Here is a 24,027-nt window from a genome sequence, read left to right as displayed (position 1 = left end):
TTGATTGCACTTGTATTATCACACATGATTGAGATCGGTTCATCAAACATCACACCAATATCCTTCAATCTCTATTTCATTTAAAGTACTTGAGTGCAACATGATGCAACTGCAATATACTCAGCTTCTATGATTGATAAAGATACAAAATCTTGCTTCTTACTTAACCATGCAACTAACCGGGAGCTAAGGAAAAATGCTCCATTACTAGTACTCTTTCTATCATCAACACTTCCTGCCCAATCTGCATCAATATAAGTTTTCAGAGTAAAGTCTGATCCTCTAGGGTACCACAATCCGAAATCTTATGTTCCTTTCAAATATCTGAATATCCTCTTTACTACAACAACACGAGATTCTTTCAGTTCTTGCTGAAATCTGGCTGCAAGACAAACAGTATACATGATATTTGGTCTGGTATCAGTCAAATATAGTAATCCTCCAATCATAGATATGTACTTGCTTGCATTAGCTTTAGGAGATTTACGACCATTAGTCAACTTGCCTCCGGTAGTCATAAGAGTCCATACCGGTTTGGAATTCTCCAATCCAAACTTCTTCAATAGCTCTCTAACATACTTTGACTGAGAAATGAAAAATCCTTTACTGTTTTGATTCACTTGCAATCCAAGAAACAAATTTAACTCACCAACCATAGACATTTCAAATTACTATTGCATTTCACTACCAAATTTCTTGCACATGTCACCATTACCTCCAAAGATTATATCATCCACACACAAAACAACAATTAGGATCTTACTTGATTCAACTTTAAAGTAATGATTGTTGTCAGTTGATCCCTTTTGAAAACCTCGATTCAATAGATACTTGTCTAACCTTCCATACCAAGCTCTAGGTGCTTGCTTCAACCCATAACAACATCCGGATCTGCAAACAACATCCCGATCATCTGATAACTTGAATCCTTCCAATTGTTCAATGTAAACTTCTTTTAACTCTCCATTCAGAAATGCTAACTTCACATCCATTTGATAGACTTTGCAATCGTTAAATGCTGCAAAAGCCAAAAACATCTTGATAACCTCCATTCAAGCAACAAGAGCGTATGTCTCTTCAAAATCAATTCCTTCCACCTGTGTGTATCCTTTGCATACTAACCCAAACAGCAACATTCTTATCTGTCGGTCTAGGGACTAGTTCCCAAATCTGATTCTTCTCAATTTGATCCAACTCTTCCTTCATAGCCTTCATCCAATTCTGATCTTTACAAGCTTCTTCAACTGTCTTAGGTTCAACTTCAGAAAGTAAACATAAAAGAACTTGTTCTTCAATAGCTTTACCTCTTGTAATAACTCCTTCGTTTTTGTCTCCTAAAATTTGATTCTTAGAATGATTTTTCTATACATACCACAAGGTTCATGATACAGCTGCTGAAGCAACCTGAGTTTCTTTCTGCTTGTCTTCATCTCTATTCTTTTCTTCTTCTCTACTTGTAGACTCATCAGATTCATAACCTCCTTGTATACTAGTTTCTTTTGAAACGTTTTCATCAACCTTCACATTTGCACTTTCAACGATTTTGTTCAACCTCTTGTTATAACATCTGTAAGCTTTTCTCTTTGTAGAGTAACCCAAAAATATACCTTCATCAGCTCTGCTTTCAAACTTTCCAAGATTTCCTTCATCTCTCCGGATATAGTACTTACTTCCAAAAACTTTGAAATACCTTACAGAGAGAATTCTTCCATGTCGTAGCTCATATGATGTCTTCCCATGCTTCTTCTTGAATATAACTTTGTTAAGGGTATACACAGCAGTATGTACCACGTATAGCTTCTCTCCAATAAACTTCCGATCGATTTGCTTCTTTGATCATAGTTCTTGCCGCCTCTCGAATAGTCCTATTCATTCTTTCCTTTACTCCATTCTGTTGAGGTGTCCTCGAAGCAGATAAATGTGTTCTTATTCCATATTTCTCACAGAAAGTATCAAATTCATCATAAATAAATTCTCCTCCTCTATCAAATCTTAAAAATTAAATCCTTCTATCAACTTCATTCTCAACTCTAGCTTTGAACATCTTAAATTTTTCTGATGCCTCTGATTTTTCTCTTAAAAATGCAACCCAAGTCATTCTAGAATAATCATCAATTAAGAGCATGAAATACCTCTCACCTTATAAACTCCTTGTTCTAGTCGGACCGCAAAGATCTGTCTGTACCAAATCCAATAATCCGATAGAAGATTGTTCTTTCCTTCTGAATGTTCCTTTTGTCTGCTTTCCCACTTGACATTCTTTGCAAATATTGTTATCCGATTTAGTCAGTCTCAAAAAATCTCTCACAGCTCTTGTCATGCTAATCTTCACCAAATTATCAAAGTTGATGTGACACATACTCTGGTGCCATAACCAACTTTCTTGAGCTGAGATAATAGGCAATGTCCAGTAGAAGCTTCCAATTGATACATGTTTCTACCTGTCTTTTTCCTCACGGCAATAACAATTCTGGATCTCACGGCCACCATCCTGAAAAACAACATTGTAACTATTTTCGCACATCTACCCAACCCTCAAGAGATTATGATGTAATCCATTTACATGGTAAACATTGTCAGTGTCATGCTTTCCATCAAAAGTAATAGAACCAATTCCAACAATCTGAGCAGTCTGATCATCTCCAAATCTAAGAGAACCACCATCATACTTTTCAAGCTTTACAAGTTTGTGTTTGTCATTGGTCATATGATTTGAACATCCACTATCAATCAACCATTCATTATTATCTCTTCTAACATGAAATGTGGAAGCAACACTCTCGAGTCTCAACAATCTTAGAATTATTATTAGACCTAGGTCCATCCTTTTCTACTAGGAATAAACAATCACCATCCTCATAATCTTTCTCATAATCTGAAATACCAACATCATCTCTAAAATAGTAGGCTTCTTATTGAACTTTCCTTTGTTTTCTTTAAATTTTTGTTTTGATCATCTTTCTAGACATCTAGATGCATAATGACCAATCTTTCTACACTTAAAATATTTAAGAGGTAACATACCTTTATACTTGTCGGTTCCTCTCTTCAACTTTCTCACAAAGTTTGCTTCCATTTCATCCAGGCTCTCATCATCTGAATCTTCATCTACAGTCTTTGATGCTTTAACTATTGTCTCTGTTTTTATTTTCTCTTTACCAAACTTCCTCATCTCGAATGATCTTAAGTTGCCATACAGCTATTCTCTGGTAAACTTTGAGGGATAATAGGTTTCTTCAATAGCTGAAATCTTGTCACTGTAACATTCCGGTAAAGTCCTCATGATCTTCTCTATCACATCCTTATCATCCAAGGTACCACCAAGATCTCTAATCTCATTCACCGCACTATCAACCTTTTGAAAATAGATTGTTATATCTTCACCTTCTTCCATTCTCAAATTCTCATATCTACCTTTAGCAATCTGCATCTTAGCTAGCTTAAATCATTTCCTTCATAGATATTCTTCAATCTTTCCCAAACTTCATAAGCAATATCTAATGCAACAACCTTTGCCAATTTAGTTTTAGATAAGGCACTAAAGATGACATACCTTGCTTGTTCATTCTCTTCATAGGCTTCAATCTCATCCGGTGTAGTAGGTCCATTCGCCGGTTGCACATACTTGGTCTTCACAACTTTCCAAGTCTTGTAACTTTGAGAAATCAAATATCCTCACATCTTCACTCTACAGAAACTATAGTCGGATCCTTAAAAAGTAGAAATAGTCAATTTATGCGCCATAGGATCTCCTCAAGCGGTTAGTCTCACTCTCTAGGAACCAAATCTCTAATATCAATTGTTGAATATCTCGAACAACTCAGAGGGGGGGTTAATCAATTGTATATTAAAATGTTTTACTTTTCCCACGGAAACAGATTCAATAAACTAATCTGAGACTACTTAACCATAAGCAAAAATAAATATGAAAGATCATACACATGAAACACTAGATATGACGTGGAAAACTCAAGAAGGGAAAAACCACGAAGAATGTTAGTTCTCAATATAAAAACACATGTTAGGGTGACACCGGTTAAGGTGATTTTTACAAAGATGGCTCATTGCAGGTGGGCTCACTACCCAACTAAAACCGCCAGAAAAAGAAAGAAGGGATCACTGCCTAGAAGAAGAAAGAAAGAAACAATCCACCACTGAAGCACACAGCTAACTTACTAGAAGAAACCTTAGGCTCACTACAACCGGTACCAAACAACATCAGCACACAACCATACTGATCATCCGCAACCAAACATAACCTCGCACAAATCAACAAGAGATAGATCTTCTTTTCAATCCAAATTCTATTGTCTTTCTGTCATATTCCTCATTACAAACACTCTTCATTTATACTAATCTCCGAAATAGAATTTTCAAGTCGGCCAAAGAGATAAAAAACACAATTCAAAATAGGTCTTCACTAAGCATTCCCACGATGGAAAGGAATGAGAAGTGGACCATACCACGATGCAACAACATGTTATCCAAACACCGCAATCACTGGAGTAGAAGAAAGAGCTTCCAGGGTCAACCGGACTCGAATTGATCATATCCAAAACCACAACTCCAAAGTACACCAACATGTGCCGAATCAGAATAACAAGGATAAGCACATGAATAACATAAATCTGAAATCTCATCAACAGAATTGGAAATGCGGAGAAATGCAAAGCATGGCAACCTCTGCCAATAAACATCATTACTACAGACTTCTAGAGCACAACTTTTGGACCTCCAAAACACGAGAGTAATATCTAAAGGCAATATCCAACAACATATCAACACATCATGAACACATTTGCAATATATCAATGATACGGAGCAAAACCAAACACTGAAACACGGAATAAGTACGTTGACATCAATGACAACCATACTAAAACATCAAACATCTTCACATTTGCAACAAGTTTAATGAATGGTCAAAAGGCATGAAATGAAAAGTTGTGACTCCCTCAAACATGAGATATAAAAGGGAGAGAAGAAAAATTCATTTGGGGAGAAAGGGGGTGAATGAAGAAAGAAGGGAGGAAAGGAATTAAGGAAGCATTAATGGGAAGAAGATAAGGAAGTGACTCTTCCAAAGGGGCACCAATGATGAAGGGTTGTGACCCTTTGGAAGGGTGGTAATTGTTAAAGGTTGTGACCATTTTGAAAAGGTATGACTCTCCCTCACATTAGAGGATATAAAGGGGAGAAGTTTTCATTTGAGGAGGGGACAAAAAAAAGGGAGATCAATTTGAGGAATAATATTTATTCTCAAGGGTAACAATGAAAAGTGGTGTGACTCAATTCTTATGAAAGGTGGTGACCCTTCCACCAATAAAGTATAAAGGAGAATTCATTCCAAGCATTGAAGGGGACATATCAATCAATGTAGGAAATCAATACAATTCACATCAATTTTCCTAAGAGAGAAAAGAATCTTCAGCGATCAAATACAGATCGAACCATTCAGCAATAGCACTCATCCAAAAGAGCAGTGTTCAGCTTTCAAAGAGGGAAACAACATCAAATTGAATCTGTCCAAATTACCAAAGCAGACTGAAAATACACAAACCGCAATAATTCTACTAGTGGGCAAATTTTAGTGTCCTCCCAAAAGGGGACATTACATTGCAAAGCATTTGTTGTTTGTTGACTCCTTTTTAGCAATTGTTTGTGAGTCAAGCATGGCTCGATCAACATATTCAAATGATTGTATCTTTATTTTTTTATGAATTTAGAGATCATAAAGATAACTTCAAACTTCAGTTTAAACTTCAAATTTAGTCCTTTAAATTCAGTTTTTTCAAGTATTTTTTTAATTATAAATTTAAGTTGTTTAGAAGTGTTGGAGCCTTTGGAGAGAGTTCCACACTTGATTAAAGGGGAGCAAAACCCAATAGTATACATTTATGGGAAGATTGAAGTAGAGATACCCTAAATTTTCAAAAGTTAAGTCATGTTTTGTCTCGACCTTGTAACGCTTTCAAACGTGAGCACAAATAGATTTTGTTTGAGGCCATTCACAAGAAGCGCAATAAGTTGACTTAACAACCCTCAATGACCTAGTTTTTGTGCAAACCAACAGGAAAGGTGGACACAATTGTAGAGGAGCCTAAAGACTTGGTTGAGATTGATCCCTATAGAGACTAGACTACACAAGATGAGGACACACCCTTGTTTATAGATGACAAGATTATTGATTTTGAATGGCAAGCTATGTAAGGCATACAATAGGTACAGCAATCTTCTAGGCTAAGTGAAGAGTCGCACCCTATGTTTCACCAAGTTTCAGGGACGAGGACGGTAGGGGATGGTGGGATGTGTTTGTAGTAACAGGGTACTTTTGGGCCATTTTATAGGGAATGATAGGGGACAGCTGTTAAAAAATATGCAAATTTTTAAAACTAAAGAGAAATTTCACATATTCGTATCATAACATTGATCAAGCATTCATCATAGACATTGTAGAAGCTTAATACATAGCATTAGACTTGAATTGAGATTTCACATAAGAATCAACAAACAAACCAACAAAATTCAAATGCTTTTAATGTCAATGTGCATAAATATTATAAAAGTAGAACAAAAATGCCCAAAGGTTCCAAGTTTCAACTATGAAATGACATAAAAATAAAACTAAAAGAATATATTTTGGTAAAAAGTGCATCCAGTATACTCAATAGGCACTCGCAAAATAGCTTTGACAGTTTGCCTGCCTGTTTCTTCCACAAATTCAAACCCAAGTTAAGAGAGAAAAAGCTATTCAGGACTGCTGCAGCCAGTACTCTCTTAGAGGCCACTTTTTGGCTTTTCTAACCTTGAAATACTAACATTTATTACTGTCTTTTCTTGACTGTTCGAAATCATGTCCTCCTTCCAATTGCTGGCCATTTAAAATATTAAATGCTATAAGTTGTATTTTTTGAGATTTTGAGTGAGTCGGAAAAACGTGAACTCCTCCAGAGAGAAAAAGGGAATGCATTGCAGCAGGGGTTAAAATTGTATTAACAAAGGAAAGAAAGGGATAATAGCAACAATATCATTGGTGGCATAGACAAAGCTGGGAAGGAGAAGAACGGGGTAGAAACAGAATACAAAACCACAGTAGACAGCAGCAATAGAGGTAAGATACAAAGCAGCAGCTCTAATGTTTATTTTGTAAACTGAATATATATTTTTGAATACATATATATAAACCTTGTTTTTTAGTTCAGTTTGTATTCCCCTGTTCTTCTTTCTTCCTTGTGTTTGCTTGGTTTCTTACCCATTTTCAAGAGACTGATAACAGGGCTAGAGCTATGAATATACCCCTTTTTCTTCATTTAAAAGTGTTTTGTTTTTAAATGGCATCCAAAAAAGAGCTGGGCTATAGGGGATGGCTAGCCAACCTCCGGACGGATGGGGGATGCCTAGGCATCCCTTGGCCATCCTGGGGACAGCTAGCCATCCCATATGTCCCATGTTCATTTCCAAGCCGTCCCTGAAACATTTCCAATTTTTGGCTGAAAAGGGGGCCAGGGACGGGCGTTTCTAAGCTGTCCCCGAGTCCCCTAAACATTTCTAGTACAGGGATGGGGGTACAAAGCAAGGGGACGCATCACCATGGAGCATAGGTCACACCCAAATGCAAGTAGTAGGCCCTTTCCCCAATTTTTCACCAGAATGGGAAAAAGGAAATTGTAAATCACTTTAATTTGTAACTTGCACGGATCTGCAATTCAAGTTGATGGTTTTCAATGACAATCATATATTCATAAAAGTTATAAACCAGTTTTTGTATTCACATGATGATGTGATATTGTACCCTTTTTATATTCAAATCTAATAGAGAACGCTTCCCAACATTTTACAAACTCATTTGATATGTTTGTAATAGTATTTTGAAGAGAATTGGCCAAGTTGAAATATATGGGATCTATCAAGTCTGGGTATGCAAACTCTAATTCTATCTAATTTGTCGTTTTACTTCTCCATTGATGATCCTTTTTTACTTTGGCAATCACTTTTTTTCATCTCTTTTCGATTTTAGCAACACATTATTTCCTTGATTGCATGAATGGCTCATGTAGCTCCCAATTTGGAATTGTCAATTGTTTAAACACTTAACAAATTGTTAATTCTTAGTTGGCTATGTTTTCTTTACATTTTTGGTATTTGACAAACTATAAATACTTTCGTTGGCTTATTCAAACCTTATTATATTCTGCATGGTTAATGACCATTATTATTTGGCCCTACTTCATCATCCCCTTGGTGATCCAATGTCATCTCCTAATGTTTGGATTACCATGCGCTTCATATAATCCCCTCCACGCACTCTACTTGCACAAATGTGCAAGTCCTAGACATTCCACATCTCAGCAATCAGATTGGCCCATGAAACCTTGTCCTTCAACAAAACTGTTTAAATCTTTGAACTTGTTTATTTCAATTGTTATTTTTCCTAGTCTTAGCCTATGCATGATTGCCAAAACTGCCTTCTTCCACATGCTTTCTTGTGCAAAATGGTAATTCAATTCTCGCTATTGACTTCTTTCTTAGAATTGCCTAAGTCCTAGGCATTATTTCTAAAACTGCCTTCTTCCACCTGCTTCCTTGTGCAAAATGGTAATTGAATTCTCGCTCTAGACTTATTTTTCAGAATTGCCCGAGTCCTAGGTATTGCACATCTCACCAATCAAGTTGGCCCATGAAACCTTCTCCTTCGATAAAAATGTTTAAATCTTTGAACTTATCTTTTTTGGTTGTTATTTTTCCTAGTCTTAGTCTATGCTTAATTTCTAAACCTGCCTTCTTCCACATCCTTCCTTGAGCAGAAATCGTAATCCGATACTTGCCATTGACTTTTTCTTGAAATTGCCTTTGGGCCATGTGGTCCTCTTGAACACTTACTTATCCTCTCTAATGCTAACCAAACCTAGTCCATAAGTATTGAGTAGGTCATTGATGTGTCTTCTAAGGTATTTCCCTCAAGCAATGAAGAACAAACTTGAATTATTAGCAATCCTACTGTCCTTGTACATTACTTCTATTAACAAATACCACAAACACTGGTGCTTTCCAAACAGTCAAGCAATAATATTTTTGTCCTACAACCCAACATTGAGTACTCTACTAAAACAGAACTTGCAAGACTACTATTGTTCCTTTGGCAATGCTACACACAAATCTCTTACCATTCAAAACAATTTCAACGAGTTAATAAATTTGCAAAATGCTCTACATCGTATATGTAGAAAGAATGAAAGGATGTTACTTAATTTGGATTACACATGTCCAATATGATGGCTTTTATATATGCTTTTATTTTTCAACCCACCTTACAATTACCTAAATAATTTCCAAGTAACTACTTAAAAGTAACATTTATTTATTCATTAACACTAAACGAATTTCTAATGTTTATTTATTTACTTGCTATTTACTAATTACCTGGATGCAATATTTCCCAAATTTTCCCTTTGTAGCATCACTCAAAAAAAAGATAGGAGAATTGATGTTATATTTGGACAAAAAGCCAAAAATATCGCATAGAGGTTGGGGTGATAGAGGAGAGGTTAATTGGAAAGAGATTATTGCTGGTTCTGTAAATGCATTGGATGAAACTTGTGAATTATTTTGGTTACTATTATGTACTAATATCTTATGGCTTATTTGGAAATCTAGAAATGAGGAAAAGTTCCAGGGTACAAGGAGGACACTTGCTGAGTTTATCAAAGGATTCATGTTCCATGATGTTTCCATGCAGGTCACTTTAACAATGGAGGTATCCAAAAGCTAGTTTGTTAAGTTGCTGAACGAAGGCATAATGGAAGTCAACAAATCGGAAATCAAATATGGACAGCATTGATTGTACAACAAATCAGATGATATCCCATCCTTGAAGGGACATTTGGAGTTCCAGAAGAAGTACAAATGCAAATATTCGGCTGAGACTTTGGAGACGAATCTAGGATTCCAGAAACGTCCAAGCTTCCACATCAACGAAGGAGAAGATTTCACAGTGGAGGTGGTGAGATCCAACAACAATATTTCAAATATCAATCCACCTATTATAACAGGAACTTTTGACAGTCTCCCTCCATGAGTTCATTATATGTATATAGATACTAAGACTGATGTAGCATTAGAAACAATGGTAAATTTGCTTTGATACTTCTTAGTTTTTAGCAGAAATCTATATGTAAACATGTTCTGAGACCCTGTGTGGTCTTCATTATGCTGTGACCCTGCATGGTCTTCTTTATTTTGTGACCCTCTGTGGTCTTCCTGTTGCTACTGAACAGTGTCAAATCTGAATTAGCATATATTTTGTAATCCTTTTGATTTACTATCTTTAATACAAAAAAATGCTAACCAAATAACTTTGCAATGCTTCAGATAGAACTGTTTCCTTCAATTTTTTTCACTACTAATCAATAAGGACTTGAACTTTTAAGATTCAAGAAAGAAAAAAAAAATATTATGTCCTTTTTTACTAATACCAATGAAGGAACCAATACAAATTTTAAGTTTTCTAGATTATTGTACCATTTCTTCCTCCTCTCAACAAAAATAAAAAATAGAACCCATAAAACAAGACATGAAGCCTACATTACCTGCTGGAAAAAACATCGGGCCTCATCCTCTAGTAATCGACCTTTCTCAACAATATAATCAAAGAGTTCCCCAGACTTGACATATTCCATTACAACAAATATATCTGATGGAGTTTCAATGACCTCATACAGACGTATGATATGGGGATGCATGAATAATCTCAAAATTTTGATTTCTCGTCGCACTGCACAAGAAAAATTAAGAGAACTAATGAAACTTGCCACATATTTAGCAGACAGTCAGCCAGGAATTCATTTACATATGTAAAAGCAAATCTAGATTATAACACTGCACAGCCCTTTGAGATCCTTAAAGTGCACATTCCTTTAGAGTACGTTTACATTGGATTTGAACACAAATCAAGCATCATTTATTCTTATTAACCAATAAAAGATTCCTTTAAAACAATTTTAGCAAGTACCATATTTCAGTTAACAAAGCAACAACTTAGACATTTCCATACTTTTTATGAAGTCGATTCTCTAGAAAATTTTGTTGGATTCTGAATTATATACGATGGTAAGCATTAAAAAGGTACAATCCAAGAATAAAGCTTTTCAGCTGGAGTTTCCTGGACATTTGCTCCTCAATTATTCAACTCATTGATAATGGTACAAGGTTGCAACTAATCAATATCAAACATGGGATTGATTTATATTATTATGGCTACCAAGTATGTGAATAGCTTATCTTGTCAAAATTATTGGCAACCCAGAGTGCCTATTAAAAATATTACATCAAATCTTTTTGCAGTGGCATCTTCTCATGACGTCAATAAGAACCTTTAAGTCCCCTCCGGTGAAGTAAAATCTGAGAATAAAGCATTTCAGCTATATTTTTTTGGACATGTGCTCCTCAGTTACTAGATTCATTAATAGTTCTACATGGTTGCAACCACAATATCAAACATGGGATTGATTTATATAACTATGGGTACCATGCATGTGAGTAGCTTATCTTGTCAGAATTATTGACGACCCAAAGCACCTATAAAACAATTTCATCAAATCTCAACGCTTTGCAGTGACATCTTCTCATGGTGTCAATAACCTTTGAGTCTACTCCTGTTAAGCAAAATCCAAGAATAAAGCTTAACAGCTATAATTTCCTCAGACATATGCTCCTCAGTTTGTTGACGGGAATAATCATTATGTTATGTTGGTATATTATGTTTATGTTGTCGTCGGTAATAATGAGTTACGGCGGTCAGTTAGTTAGCCGACGGGTAGGTAGTTGGAGTCGCGACGGTTGTGTCGCACCCCTTCGGCTGTCATATATTGTACCACCTCCGAGTGTTGGAGGACATGTAATGTTGACGACAGATTATAATATGAACATCCTTTGACATTAATGGCAAGCTTATTCTGGTACTTCTCTTGTATTTGCATTGTGCATTACTGTTCAGTTTCTGTATTCTTCCTGTTTACCCAGTGAGGTAAACATTTGGCGCCGCTGCCTAGACGAACTCAGGAACGGAAGACACGGATGGCGCACAGACACAATGGGCCTACCCATTGGTGAAGTAAACCCGGAAAACCGACGACAGCAAATTTTACGAGAATTTCATGAGCGCCAGGATGACGGACGTAGGGAAGACCGACGAAGGACAAATAATCCTTAAATTGTGAAAGGAGAGAAATAAAGAACACTGTTAGAAGCAGAAGAATTATGTTGATTGTATACAAAAGAATGAATTAATAAAGACGTGTTGTGTTTTGATTTATGTGTTGAGAAACATGAAATTGTATCACAATTAATGCCCAATTTACTGAATAAAGACAGAAATAAGAAATTAGAAACCGACGAGTGGGAGGCTGCGCAGAAGGCTTTGATTCTGGAACAACGTGTAGAACGTAGACGGAGGCTGAGGCAACTTGCCGAAGGACGACCTGCCGAAGGGTTGCCCGAAGGGAACCAAGGAGGTGTCACGGAAGGTGCAGAAGCCGAGGGGAATTTCTACGCGTCGCCAGACTACGGTAGAGCGAGAAGCCTTGAAGAGTTTCTGGAGGAAACTAGGTTACGGAGAGAACTAGTTGAAGAGACTCGAGATCGGTTCAAAAACTTATCTCTCACGCCACAAAGGGAGGATCACCGAAGGGAGCCTGGCACGGGTCACGACGAAGGGGAAGTTAACCGCACGGTAGGTATAAGGCAGAACACCGTACCTTCGGTCACCACCACAGGAGACATCAGCGGCATCGGAGGAAGTAACCGCACGGTAGGTACAAGGCAGAACACCGTACCTTTGGTCACCACCACAGGAGGCATCAGCGGCATCGGAGGGAGCAGCACCCAAGGGCAGACACAGCCACAACCACCTCCAAGTAGACGATTTCCATCAATGGCGACCAAACAGAAGTTACCCAAATTCAACGGGGATAGCAAAGATGATCCCGCACGGCATTGCCGTACATGCGAAACCATCTGGACAGCCAACGGGGTGACTGACCAGGGTGAATGGATGAAGCAGTTCCCCGCCACACTGAGAGGAGTGGCTATTGACTGGTATGCAGACTTGGATAAAACCAGTGTAACTACGTGGGATGAATTGAAGAAAGCATTCGAGAAGGAATTCCGGCTTCTCCGGGATGATAACGAGATAGTTTCCGAAATCTACGGAACAAAGCAAGGAAAGAAGGAGACCGTACGGGCGTACGGGCGCCGACTAAAAGAGTTAGTCGGGAAAATGGAAAGCCAACCGGCCGATGGCTTGAAGAAGAGGTGGTTTGTCGAGGGTTTGAACCCTAAGCTACGACGGAAGATGAAAATTGTGCCTCCAACATCCTACGACGACGCATACAACCGGGCCATGGACCTGGAAAGTGAAAATAAGACGGCCAAAAAGAAGAAGAATAGATCTTCATCATCATCTGAAGATGATGACACATCGGAAGAAGAGAGTAGTAGTGACGAGAAGCCGAGGAAGAAAGTCACAGCCCTTCAAAAAGATATGGAAAGGATGTTAAAAGAATTTAAGACAATGAAGGGGACTACAAGTAAGGACGATGAACTATGGTGCACGGAGTGTAAGGAGAGCGGCCACACGAAAGGTGCCTGTCCCAAGAAGGCATTCTGCGACATCTGCCAGATTATGGGGCATTCTACGAAGGAATGTCCATACAATCTGAAGGCACGTAACCAGCAAGTGCTCTTTGCGCAGGAGCAGCCATCCACATCGGAGGCAAACAATAATGCATCATCTGGAGGATACCGGGACAACAGACGCGGCGGCGGAAGGAATAGCAACAATACCAATAACGGAAGCCGTCTCCAGTATGACGCCAAGGGCCGGCCAATTATCCAATGTAGGGCCTGTAATCAGTGGGGGCACTTCGCCCGTGATTGCACGAAGGAAGCCACCCCTCAGCACCTCTGCCGTTGGTGCGGGCCAGGCGACCATGAGGACGCAAATTGCCCGCAGGCAGGGGTTAATCTCCTCAACATTGAGAAGGCTGAGAAGACTGGTGAGAAAGAAGTATTGGCGATCACCCGCGCCCAGACGAAAAAAGCCACTTATCCCGACCCCCGTACGGAGAAGGAGAGATTACGGGAGGCAAAGGCCAATATTGAACGTGAGATGATGACCGAACGATGGGACAACGAGGTGGCGAGTACATCATCCCGTACGGAAGCGGAAAATAACATCATCGGGCAAATCTTGCAGATGGAGGTGCCGATAAAGGTAAAAGACCTTCTAGACTCTATGCCACAATTGAGGACTGCCATCCTCACCAATGTGCAAAGCACCGCAGCGTCGAGTGCCCCACAGGTACGGGTTCCCGCCACCGCACCGTCGAGTGCACCACAGGTAGGGGTTCCTGCCACCGCTACGAAGAGTACACCACAGGTGGAGGTTTCCGTCAGCCCTTCGACTGACCCGATGTTACTAGCCGTGAGCAGTGGTAGACACCCAGCTGTGGTAGAAATGGGTATCCGTGGGACCATTCTGAAGGACACCATTGTGGATGGTGGATCTGGGGTGAATGTACTACCAGAAGAAACATGGAAGCTGCTGGGGAAGCCCACCCACATTCAACCTGGTGGGAGCGGACCAACACGGCATTAAGCCACTCGGCCTGTTGATGGCCCAGCAAGTGACAATTGGTACGCAACCATTCTTGTTAGATTTTGTGGTTATTCCCTCGAAGAAGAAAGGCTATGACGCCATCCTGGGGAGAGCGTGGTTGATCAACGCGAGGGTAAACCACAACTGGAAGAAAAATACACTTTCCATGGAGAAGGGAGGGCGGAAATATACCATTGACCTACACACCCAAGATGTCGGCGAAGAGCTCGCCTCCTCCGACTCGGACTCAGAGGACTCTAATAAAGGGGAAGGGGGTCCCGATGAAAGTAAGGGCAAGAACGCGATGGAGCCGAGCAGTGAAGGGGTGCTAGAATTGGAGGGATGTTCTGAAGATGAGGTATGCTCGACTAACGGGCTCTTCCACTGGCAAATGGAGGATTACGAAATGTTCCAAAGCTACAGGCTCGAAGTAGAGGAACCAGAGCAACCAATAGAGGTGTACCTGCCAGAATACAAAGAATATTGGAAGGGAGACACCCCAAACCCTGGCGACGTAAATAATCCGAAGAGTGTTGGCAACGATTGGAACCCTGTGTGGAAGACCGCAATCTTCAAAATCCTTATTATTCTTCTTCTTCTTATGTACGGGAAGGAGACCATGGTCCCTGTAGAATTTGTGGTTCCAGGTCTTCGGATGGCCATGGAAAATAAACTTGCCACCAATAGGTTCAAATTGAAACCCTACCATGAGAGGCGCATAGGGGACCCGAGAGGCCGTAAGGACACCCGGGAGTCCGGAGGGGGACTCGAGAGGATGGAAGTGGACCCGAGAGGCCGGGCAAGCGACTCGAGAGGCACGGGACAAAAGCAGGAGACTTTTGGGCGAGGAAAACCGAGAAGGATGAAGAGCGATCCCAGAGACAGGGGACTCGAGCCGAAGACTCTCTAGACAACTTGAAAAAAATAAAAATAAAAAAATTTGGAAAAAATCGCACGGTCGTACGACAGCGACCGTATGGTAAAAAAAAAAAAAAGAAAAAAAAAGAAAAAGAAAAGGGAAAATGGTCACCGTGCGGTGGAATCACCGACGGTGACACCACCGTGCGGTGACACCACCGACGGTGGCACCACCGTGCGGTGACACCACCGACGGTGGCACCACCGTGCGGTGGAACCACCGACGGTGACACCACCGTGCGGTGGAACCACCGTGCGGTGACACCACCGTGCGGTGGCACCACCGAAGGTGGAACCCATCGTGCGGTGGAAGCCACCGACGGTGGAAGCCATCGTGCGGTGGAAGCCGCCGAAGGCCGCGGGAATATAAACGCTGGCCACCGAAGAGGTTTCTATCACAACGCCGCACATACCGAAGGGAAGGAATACAGCCGCCGAACCCCGCACCACCACGCCACCACGCGGTAAGGGAACCACCGAAGGGAAAACAAAAGCAGCCGAAGGGAAAGAAGAAGGAAGCCACCGTGCGGTGGAAGCCGCGAAGGGCCGTGAAAATAAAGCCGCACACGGAGGGAATAAAATGCACCGCACGAAGCCGCACACGGAGGGAATAAAACGCACTGCACGAAGTAAGGAAGAAAGAAAGCGCAAAAGGATACCGCACGAAGCAAGGAAGAAAGAACACCGCACAACAAGCAAACACCGCACGCTAAGGAAGAAGACACCGAACACGGCCGAAGGCACATTACCGCGCAGCTAGGGAAAGGGACGCACCGCACGGCCAGATCAATACACACAGCCCACGAGCTACCGCAGGGAGTGAAGCGGACGGATGGGGTCGAGGGTTCTTACAGATTGATCTGCCGCTTAGGGAGAGCGGGATTTCGCACAATTCCACACAGCCACGTAAGGGCAAAACGATCGCCACAGGTAGACCAAGCAGCTGCACGATTGGAGGTGGTATGGCGGGACATTACAGTGCCTAAAAAAAAAAAAAAAAACGATGACGGATTGAAAAATGATTCGATGACATCTGGAGCCTAGACACTGAAAATATTGGAGTGTAGAAGAAGGGTTTTGACATCATAAAATATCACAGAAATGATGCGTGCCATGGACTTTCGTGGGGTTCTGAAGGTTGTAAATTGGTGTTGGCGGCGGGGGCGCTGCCCCAGGACCCCGCGAGGGGCGCTGCCCCTCGACCCCGCGGGGGCGCTGCCCCTCGACCCCGCTGGGGCGCTGCCCCAGACCCCCAGTTTATTTTTGAGCTACAGAATACCACGGGAAGTGTTGTGCTTGTCCGTACTGTGAGAAAGAAGCCTGCAGCTAAGCATTGGCGGGGAAGAAATAAGCCGTAGAGGGAGACGGATTTGGAGGTTGGGAACAAACAGAGTTTGAGGGAAGGCATTGCAAGTCCGCGCAGTTGTATGACACCAGGGAGTTATTCAGTTCGGTTTTTAGCCTTTGGGGAGTGTGATGGAGGATTTGAGTTGGCTCCTAGCATTTGTGCCAACGGATTGTGGCCACCTCCAGGCATAACTGGTACGCTTTGAGGAACTCGGAGGATGTCTCGGCTGGACGTGAGGTTGCCTTGGTGGATGCACAGAGGGCTCGGGAGGAGCTGACCACCAGGTTGGAGGCAATAGTCACGTGAGACTTAGTTCAGCGTACCCAGGAGTTGGATGCCGAGAGAGCAGCACGGGTGGCTATCGAGGACAAATTGGCTAGGGAGACAATATCAATTGAGTAGCAGTTGGTGGAAGCTGAGACTGAAAAACGTGTTTTGTAGACAAGTTTGGGTTAGGCACAGGAGGACTGTGATGGCAAAGGAAGCAATATTGGTGAAATCCGCACTTGAGCATCGGATGGTAGTAGAAAAGGGTTTTCAGGTGAGGACGCAGCAAGTGTATAAGATCCGGGCCTGACTGGGGTCAGTAGTTCCTGCCGTTCATCTCTATTTTGTATTAAGTCGTCGGAGTCGACTTCTTTTCTTGGGGGGGATGATGTTGATGGGAATAATCATTATGTTATGTTGGTATATTATGTTTATGTTGTCGTCGGTAATAATGAGTTACGGCGGTCAGTTAGTTAGCCGACGGGTAGGTAGTTGGAGTCGCGACGGTTGTGTCGCACCCCTTCGGCTGTCATATATTGTACCACCTCCGAGTGTTGGAGGACATGTAATGTTGACGACAGATTATAATATGAACATCCTTTGACATTAATGGCAAGCTTATTCTGGTACTTCTCTTGTATTTGCATTGTGCATTACTGTTCAGTTTCTGTATTCTTCCTGTTTACCCAGTGAGGTAAACACGGTTATTCAATTCATTGACAGTTCTACAAGGTTCCGACTATCAATATCAAATATGAAATTGATTTATATAATTGTGGCTAATAAGTATGTGAGAGTAGCTTATCCTGTCAAAAATATTGGCAACCCAAAGCACCATGGTTTCAATACTTCAAGTCTCCTTGCACTAAAATGCCTTTCCAACCTTTTTCCTTTTCCAATCTAAGCCCCATTGGTGTGGCTAAGGCATCTATCTACCTGCATCAATAACAATATATTGAGCAAAAGCTACAATGTGCTGAACTTGGGAGTTCCTGAAAACCCCATCACCATCAGCCAGATTTGAGTTATCTTTTGCTTTCATCGTCGAAATGGAGCTTTATTTTTCCAAACCATAGTTTTTCACATATGAACTTCAGGCCTAGCTGCTCTTCTTGTTCTAATACCATTATCAGAGAATCAATCCTTTATAATTCTATTCACATGAAAAATTATGATACAATACACATTTGAATGAGCCTATTCTTCAGAAAGACCATAGAAGATTACAGCATACCAAGAAGACTAAAATGACAGCAGCTGAAACAGAAAGCACTACTGGGCACAAATTCAAGCAGACTTTACTGCAAGTCTGCAACAAGCATCCACATATGAAAAACTTCTAATCTCAAATCAGACCAGCTACAAATTAATGAAAATTCATAAATGTCATTCATGAATATAATATCATGGCATGCTTAGCGTCACATATCTAAAGTGCAATTACCAGCTTTTCTACATTCTATGACAAGCACATTGTTGTTACCTCAACATGCCCTAGTTTGATGCAAACTCGTCTAAAGTTTCTTGGCATCAATTTTACTCCTTGATTTGACTTTATTGCATTAATCCTAATGTCGGGTCAAACAGAATTTATAATTTTCTTTGGTATTATTTATTTACTCCCTTGCACAGTCCCTGGTTTACTCTTGGTTTGCTCCCAATGAAACACAAGAAATTAAAATAGCCTAAGCAGATACTAGTTGAACAATATTTTAATAGCTCAATAATAAATAAAAAGAAAAGAAGGGAAAAAAGAAATTATACTATTGTCCACGGATGACCAAAAGTAGGTCAATGGGCCTCAAGTACAACAGTTTATAACAGAAGGTTCTAGGAAGAGAAACCTAGAAAGGGCCCATGATGGGAAAGAACAAAAGTAAAGAAATACAAAACAAGAAGTAATCACCAATACAGGTGGCCAAGAAACTAGCACAGATTGCCAAGAAAGGGGAATAACCCATAGGAGCACATGTAGCTCGTATTGAGAGGGTCCAGAGTCATGTTGAAGCGAATTATCAATTGCGAGTGAACTGTTCCTTAAAGCATTGTCTAGGTTAAGTTTTCTTCCCAACCACTGCATCTCAAGACCATCTTTTAGCTCACTTTCTTCATACACAGGCTCAAATCCACGAAAGATTTCGCTTCTAGTCATGACGAATATTTGTACTTAGTTCTTCATTCTTTTAAAGGGATTTGCTTTATTGGCTCCAATCCAAGGCCATCATCGTTGGTACTTTGAGACTACCTCACTTGTTCATTCTATTGGCATCTCTATTTGTACACTACCTCGTTTCATGTATTCCTTGGATGCTGCTTCTTTGTTCCTTCCTTCAAAAGAGACTATCACTAGAGCTGCTAGGACACCCACAAATAGTACATCCAGATAACTTGGACCTCCTCTTTTGTTGAACATTTCGGCTAGGTGGAGGATGGTCCTCACTATCTCCAATGTCATTCGTCACATGGCTTGAGGTTTTCCTTGGCCAAGCAAGGATGTGCTGCCACCATCTTCAGGTTGAGATGAACCATCAGATTCCTTGCCCTTACTAGATCTTCCATCTTTGCTCGCTCTAGGAGGTTGAGATTGGTGCTCTTGTTGCCCTTCTTGGCTACATATGCTAGTTTCTTGATCACTTGTGTTGGTGGTCCCTTACTGTTTTGTATTTCTTACCTTTTGTTCTTCCCCCTTGTGAGGTATTTTTAGGTTTCTCTTCCTATAGCCTTCTATTGTAAACTGTTGTACTCGAATCCTATTCAACTACTTTTGGTCATCCATGGTCATTATTATAATATTTTTTTTTCTTTCTTTCTTTTTCTTTTTTAACATTGATTTATTAATATATTGTGCAATTAGTATCTGCTTAGGCTATTTGAGTTTCTTGGGTTCAACTGGGAGCAAACCAAGTGTATACCAGGGACTGTGCAAGGGAGTAGAAATATCTAGGCAAATTAGGAAGTCATTTTAAGTGAATGCAAGGATCAACAATATCATTTCAAATGAATGAATGAAAGGCTGTAAATCAGAGTACCAAAGAAAATTAGAAAGTTTGTTCAACCCGACATCAAGTAATGTAGTCAAATCAAACCAAGAAGTAAAATTGATGCTAAGAGTGAAAAAATTTAGATGAGTCCGCATCTAGGGAGGTGGAATAAGCCTAGCTACGAGGTGACTAGCTGCAGAAAGAGTAAAATTCCTAGCAAATAGTTAATTGAAATAAGTTATGGTTAGGGTTAATGATAATAGAGGAAGAGATGGCAAGAGCGGGAGCAGGTGCCGAAAAGTGGAGCAAGGATCAGGTTGAGCGAGGCGAACGCTTTCAGCATGGCGATCAATGGTGCGATACAAGAGTCCGAACTTACCGACAGCAGGCGCAGAAGTGGAGTGAAGAAATGGATCAAGCAGTTCCAATGGAAACCTTTAGGCGCAGATCAAGAAGGGGCGACAAGCGCCCACCAACATGAGATCGGGTCCGGAGTTTGGCAGATGGGATCCTCAGATCTCAAATAAGCAACATCAAGATCAAATCAGACCGCAGTGGGTCTACGAAAACAGAAGATGGATTGACAAATTCCCCTATCTACGTAGGGGGAGGGCAAAAGCCCACCAAGCCAGGGTCAGCCATGGTTGGGCACCCAGAACTCTTTATGGTAATCAATATTCAAGGAACCTGGGGAATAGAGAGCCCCCATGGATCAAGGCAAGATCAAATCAAAGGAAAAAAGTTCAGTGGCAACCAAGGAATGGCGGATCGACCTCCTCACAAGAAAATTGGAGACACAAGGGCTTTCAGAAAGGAAAGAATGGGTGGTTCAGGAAAACTGAGACTCCTAGGGCAGAAGCATCGTGCAATGGGAGAACGCAGATCGCCAAGGGCACGATGCAAGATCCGAATAATATCAATGGGGGCGATGGTAAAGGCAAAGGGATCCTGGATGACAGAGAAGGAACATCCCGACAACTCGAACAACTTCAAGGTAAGTCTCAGCCCGAGTAGGTGTAGAATAACATGTAGTAAGGCAAAATATAGATTATCTAGAAAATAGAGGGCTTTTTATAAAATGGGGTGGGGATAGAAGGAAATGTTGGAATGAGATTAGGGTTTGGTGTCGAGAACAATGGAGGATGAGTCTTGTGGTTAAGCCTTTCGCGAATGATGTTTATCTGGTAACCTTTGCATCCCACGATAATAAACCAAAGGCTTTGGGATCATCAGCTCTGTTTTCAGATGGAATTGAAATGCATGTAATGGACTGGAAACCAAATTTCAACCCATGGGCCTTCACAATAAACAAAAAATGAATCGTGGTTTAGTTTGTATAACTTGCCAGCTGAAAATTGGGAGGAAGAAATAATCAGAAATATTGGGAGGAAATTTGGTAAATTCCTTTACATGGACAGATATTTGGAAGATCAGTCTCTAGGGGCATATTTCAGGATTTGTGTGAGTATGCCTCTCAACAGTGTGATCCCAGGGGAGGTAGAATTGGTGTCGGATTCTGGGATTTGGAAGCAATCTGTTGTGAGGGAAGACAAATTGGACCTATGCACTATATGCAAGTCTATGGTTCATGAGACAAAGAATTGTTGTGCCCTAGTAGCAACAAACAGTCTAAACATGTTTCCTCGAACCGGATCAAGCATTGGGGATGAGAAAATCCCAGTTAGTGGCCCTCTTTCGGAAAAGGAGAAGGAGATGATTGAGTGGATATGAAGGGAATCGAAATGGTCAGAGATAGGTGGGGGGAGCACATATGGTCTCGGGGAAAACTAGTTGGATTCAAACTTAGACACTAAGGTTGGACATATCTCCCAAAGGGTTGAAGCAAAGAACCGAGAGGTGGAGTAATCATTTTTTTTTTCAGAAAACAATTAAAACCCTAAGACAGGAACACCTATACTCATGATTTTTTAGGACAAAATCATGCAAAACCTAGAACCCCACGCGAACATCGCGAATTAAAGATGACCAGACGCGATTTTTGAGGTGAAAAATTGATCAAAACCCAACATACAAAATCCGAGACAGATCAAAATACAAAACTTCATTTTTTAGGAAAAACAGTAAAACCCAACAGAATTTTATAAGGATTAAATAATTGAAACCCTCCAAGAATTTTTTAAGGGAAAAAAATATAAACCCATTCGCGCACACAGACAAAGTACGAGCAAAAAATTGTCATCGCATGCATTCTGCCCTCAGAAAACGGCACATACATGCCTCGAAAAACCTTCAAAAAATAAGAATCATGCAAAAATCCTACACGATCTTTGCCCAAAAGACAAGTCAAAACCCTTCATGGGTTTGAACACAAAAACCAGCCTTTGCAAATCTGTACCAAAACAGAGAGCCGGAAAATCCTTCCCAAAAACCTGAGCCCTCCTCTGATACCATTTTAAAATATTCAATGTTGTTAAACAATAGAGCGAGAGCTTCATATAAAGAATTTACAAGGGACGATGTTTCTAAAAGAAACAATCGTAAACTGAAGCTGAAAATAGAAACTAACTAAAGATGACTAAGATGACTAAAATGACTAAGATGACCATTAAAGAAACATTACAATATTCTAATGATACTTCGTCATTGATCAATGCCAAATGCCAATTGATAGTTCTTAATTGAATTGGAAGATGGAACAATGGAGAATGGCAGAAGAAAAACAGCAAGGGCAATTGGAATGCCTGGGGCAAACCTTGGGCGAACCCAAACCCGGACAAACCCAGTTCAGGTGCAGGGGCCAAAACTAGTGAACCCAGTAACATAGTAGGATCATATTTTGTTTCAGTTTGGATCAGTCTAGTGATTTTGGGGTTGAGTTGGCATCGCTTGAGAACAAGCAATCTTTGTGGAAGGTGGACTGTAATGTCCACATGGAAAGGAGCTGAAATCTTTGATCATCTGGATTTAAAATTGCTTGAAGGTAAGCAATATTTGGAATGGGAAGACTATCATGTACCCCGTTTAAGCACATTATATTCTATTATTTTAATATAAAGTATTTGAAAACACTGCTATAATAATATAATTAAAAAATAATATTAATTATTATAGTTATTAATAATAATAATATTAATTATTATAATTATTAATAATAATATTAATTACTAAAATAATAATATTTAATTTTGGGGGCCAACCTGCCTTGCATCAAACAGTACCAGACTACTTGCATATCCACATTCAAACAGGTATAAAGGAAGGAGAGTTCGTTTTTTTTAAGGCAACCATTGTTCTTGCATTCAAAATCGCTATGCAATTTACTCTGATCTAGGCCACAATCCTCAGTTCTAGACAGGTTCTAGGTAGGATGAAAACCCTATCTGAGCATTGGGCATTCCATTAAAACTGGGTATTCTATGCAAACACCTAATCCAAATCTAAAAATCCAGATCAGCGACTATCTGTGGGCAATTTGGTTATCATTTATCAACAGCAATCAATCCCTCTCACCACATAATTCCCGAGCAGAGTAAAGAGTGAGGATCTGCTGGCTGTTAGAGCTAACCTGTGTAGCAGATAAGCAGGCAAGTGTGGCATCTTGTGCGTGAGGACATCTTATACTGATACAGTTTATCCTTACTGTTCAATTAAGAGATTAATTTCTTGGAAACATCATATCATTGTAATTTACTGAGATTGTAGTCCATGATGATCTAAGTGTGGATTACTACGTAAGTGTGAAATCTGGGCTAACTGGGAAACTAACCATTAGGAATTTTATAGTGCTCTTCTGAAATTTCTGCTTTCCTAGCACTACAAATTGATAATTATGACCTGAGTTTGCATTCTGTTTAGTATTTATGATGCTGTGGTTATTCTGAGTATGCTAGTGATATCAA

General features: G+C 40.4%; 1 protein-coding gene across 3 annotated transcripts in view; it reads right to left on the bottom strand.

Moving 5' to 3' along the window:
• The window catches only part of LOC131858720 (SNF1-related protein kinase catalytic subunit alpha KIN10-like), a 115,681-nt gene that overhangs the window by 74,853 nt on the left and 16,801 nt on the right, over nt 1-24,027 (bottom strand). For all 3 annotated transcript variants that reach the window (XR_009359058.1, XM_059212097.1, XM_059212098.1), the window contains exon 3: nt 10,587-10,771. Coding sequence is in view for 2 of the 3 variants with exons in the window: in XM_059212097.1 (XP_059068080.1) it covers nt 10,587-10,771 (185 nt within the window). In the remaining variant the exon portion in view is untranslated. The remainder of the gene's footprint in view (nt 1-10,586; nt 10,772-24,027) is intronic.

The sequence above is a fragment of the Cryptomeria japonica genome, chromosome 10 (genome assembly GCF_030272615.1).
Source record: "Cryptomeria japonica chromosome 10, Sugi_1.0, whole genome shotgun sequence".
Lineage (NCBI taxonomy): Eukaryota > Viridiplantae > Streptophyta > Pinopsida > Cupressales > Cupressaceae > Cryptomeria > Cryptomeria japonica.
The sequence above is the reverse complement of the archived record's forward strand: the minus strand, read 5'-3'. Positions and strand labels throughout refer to the sequence as shown.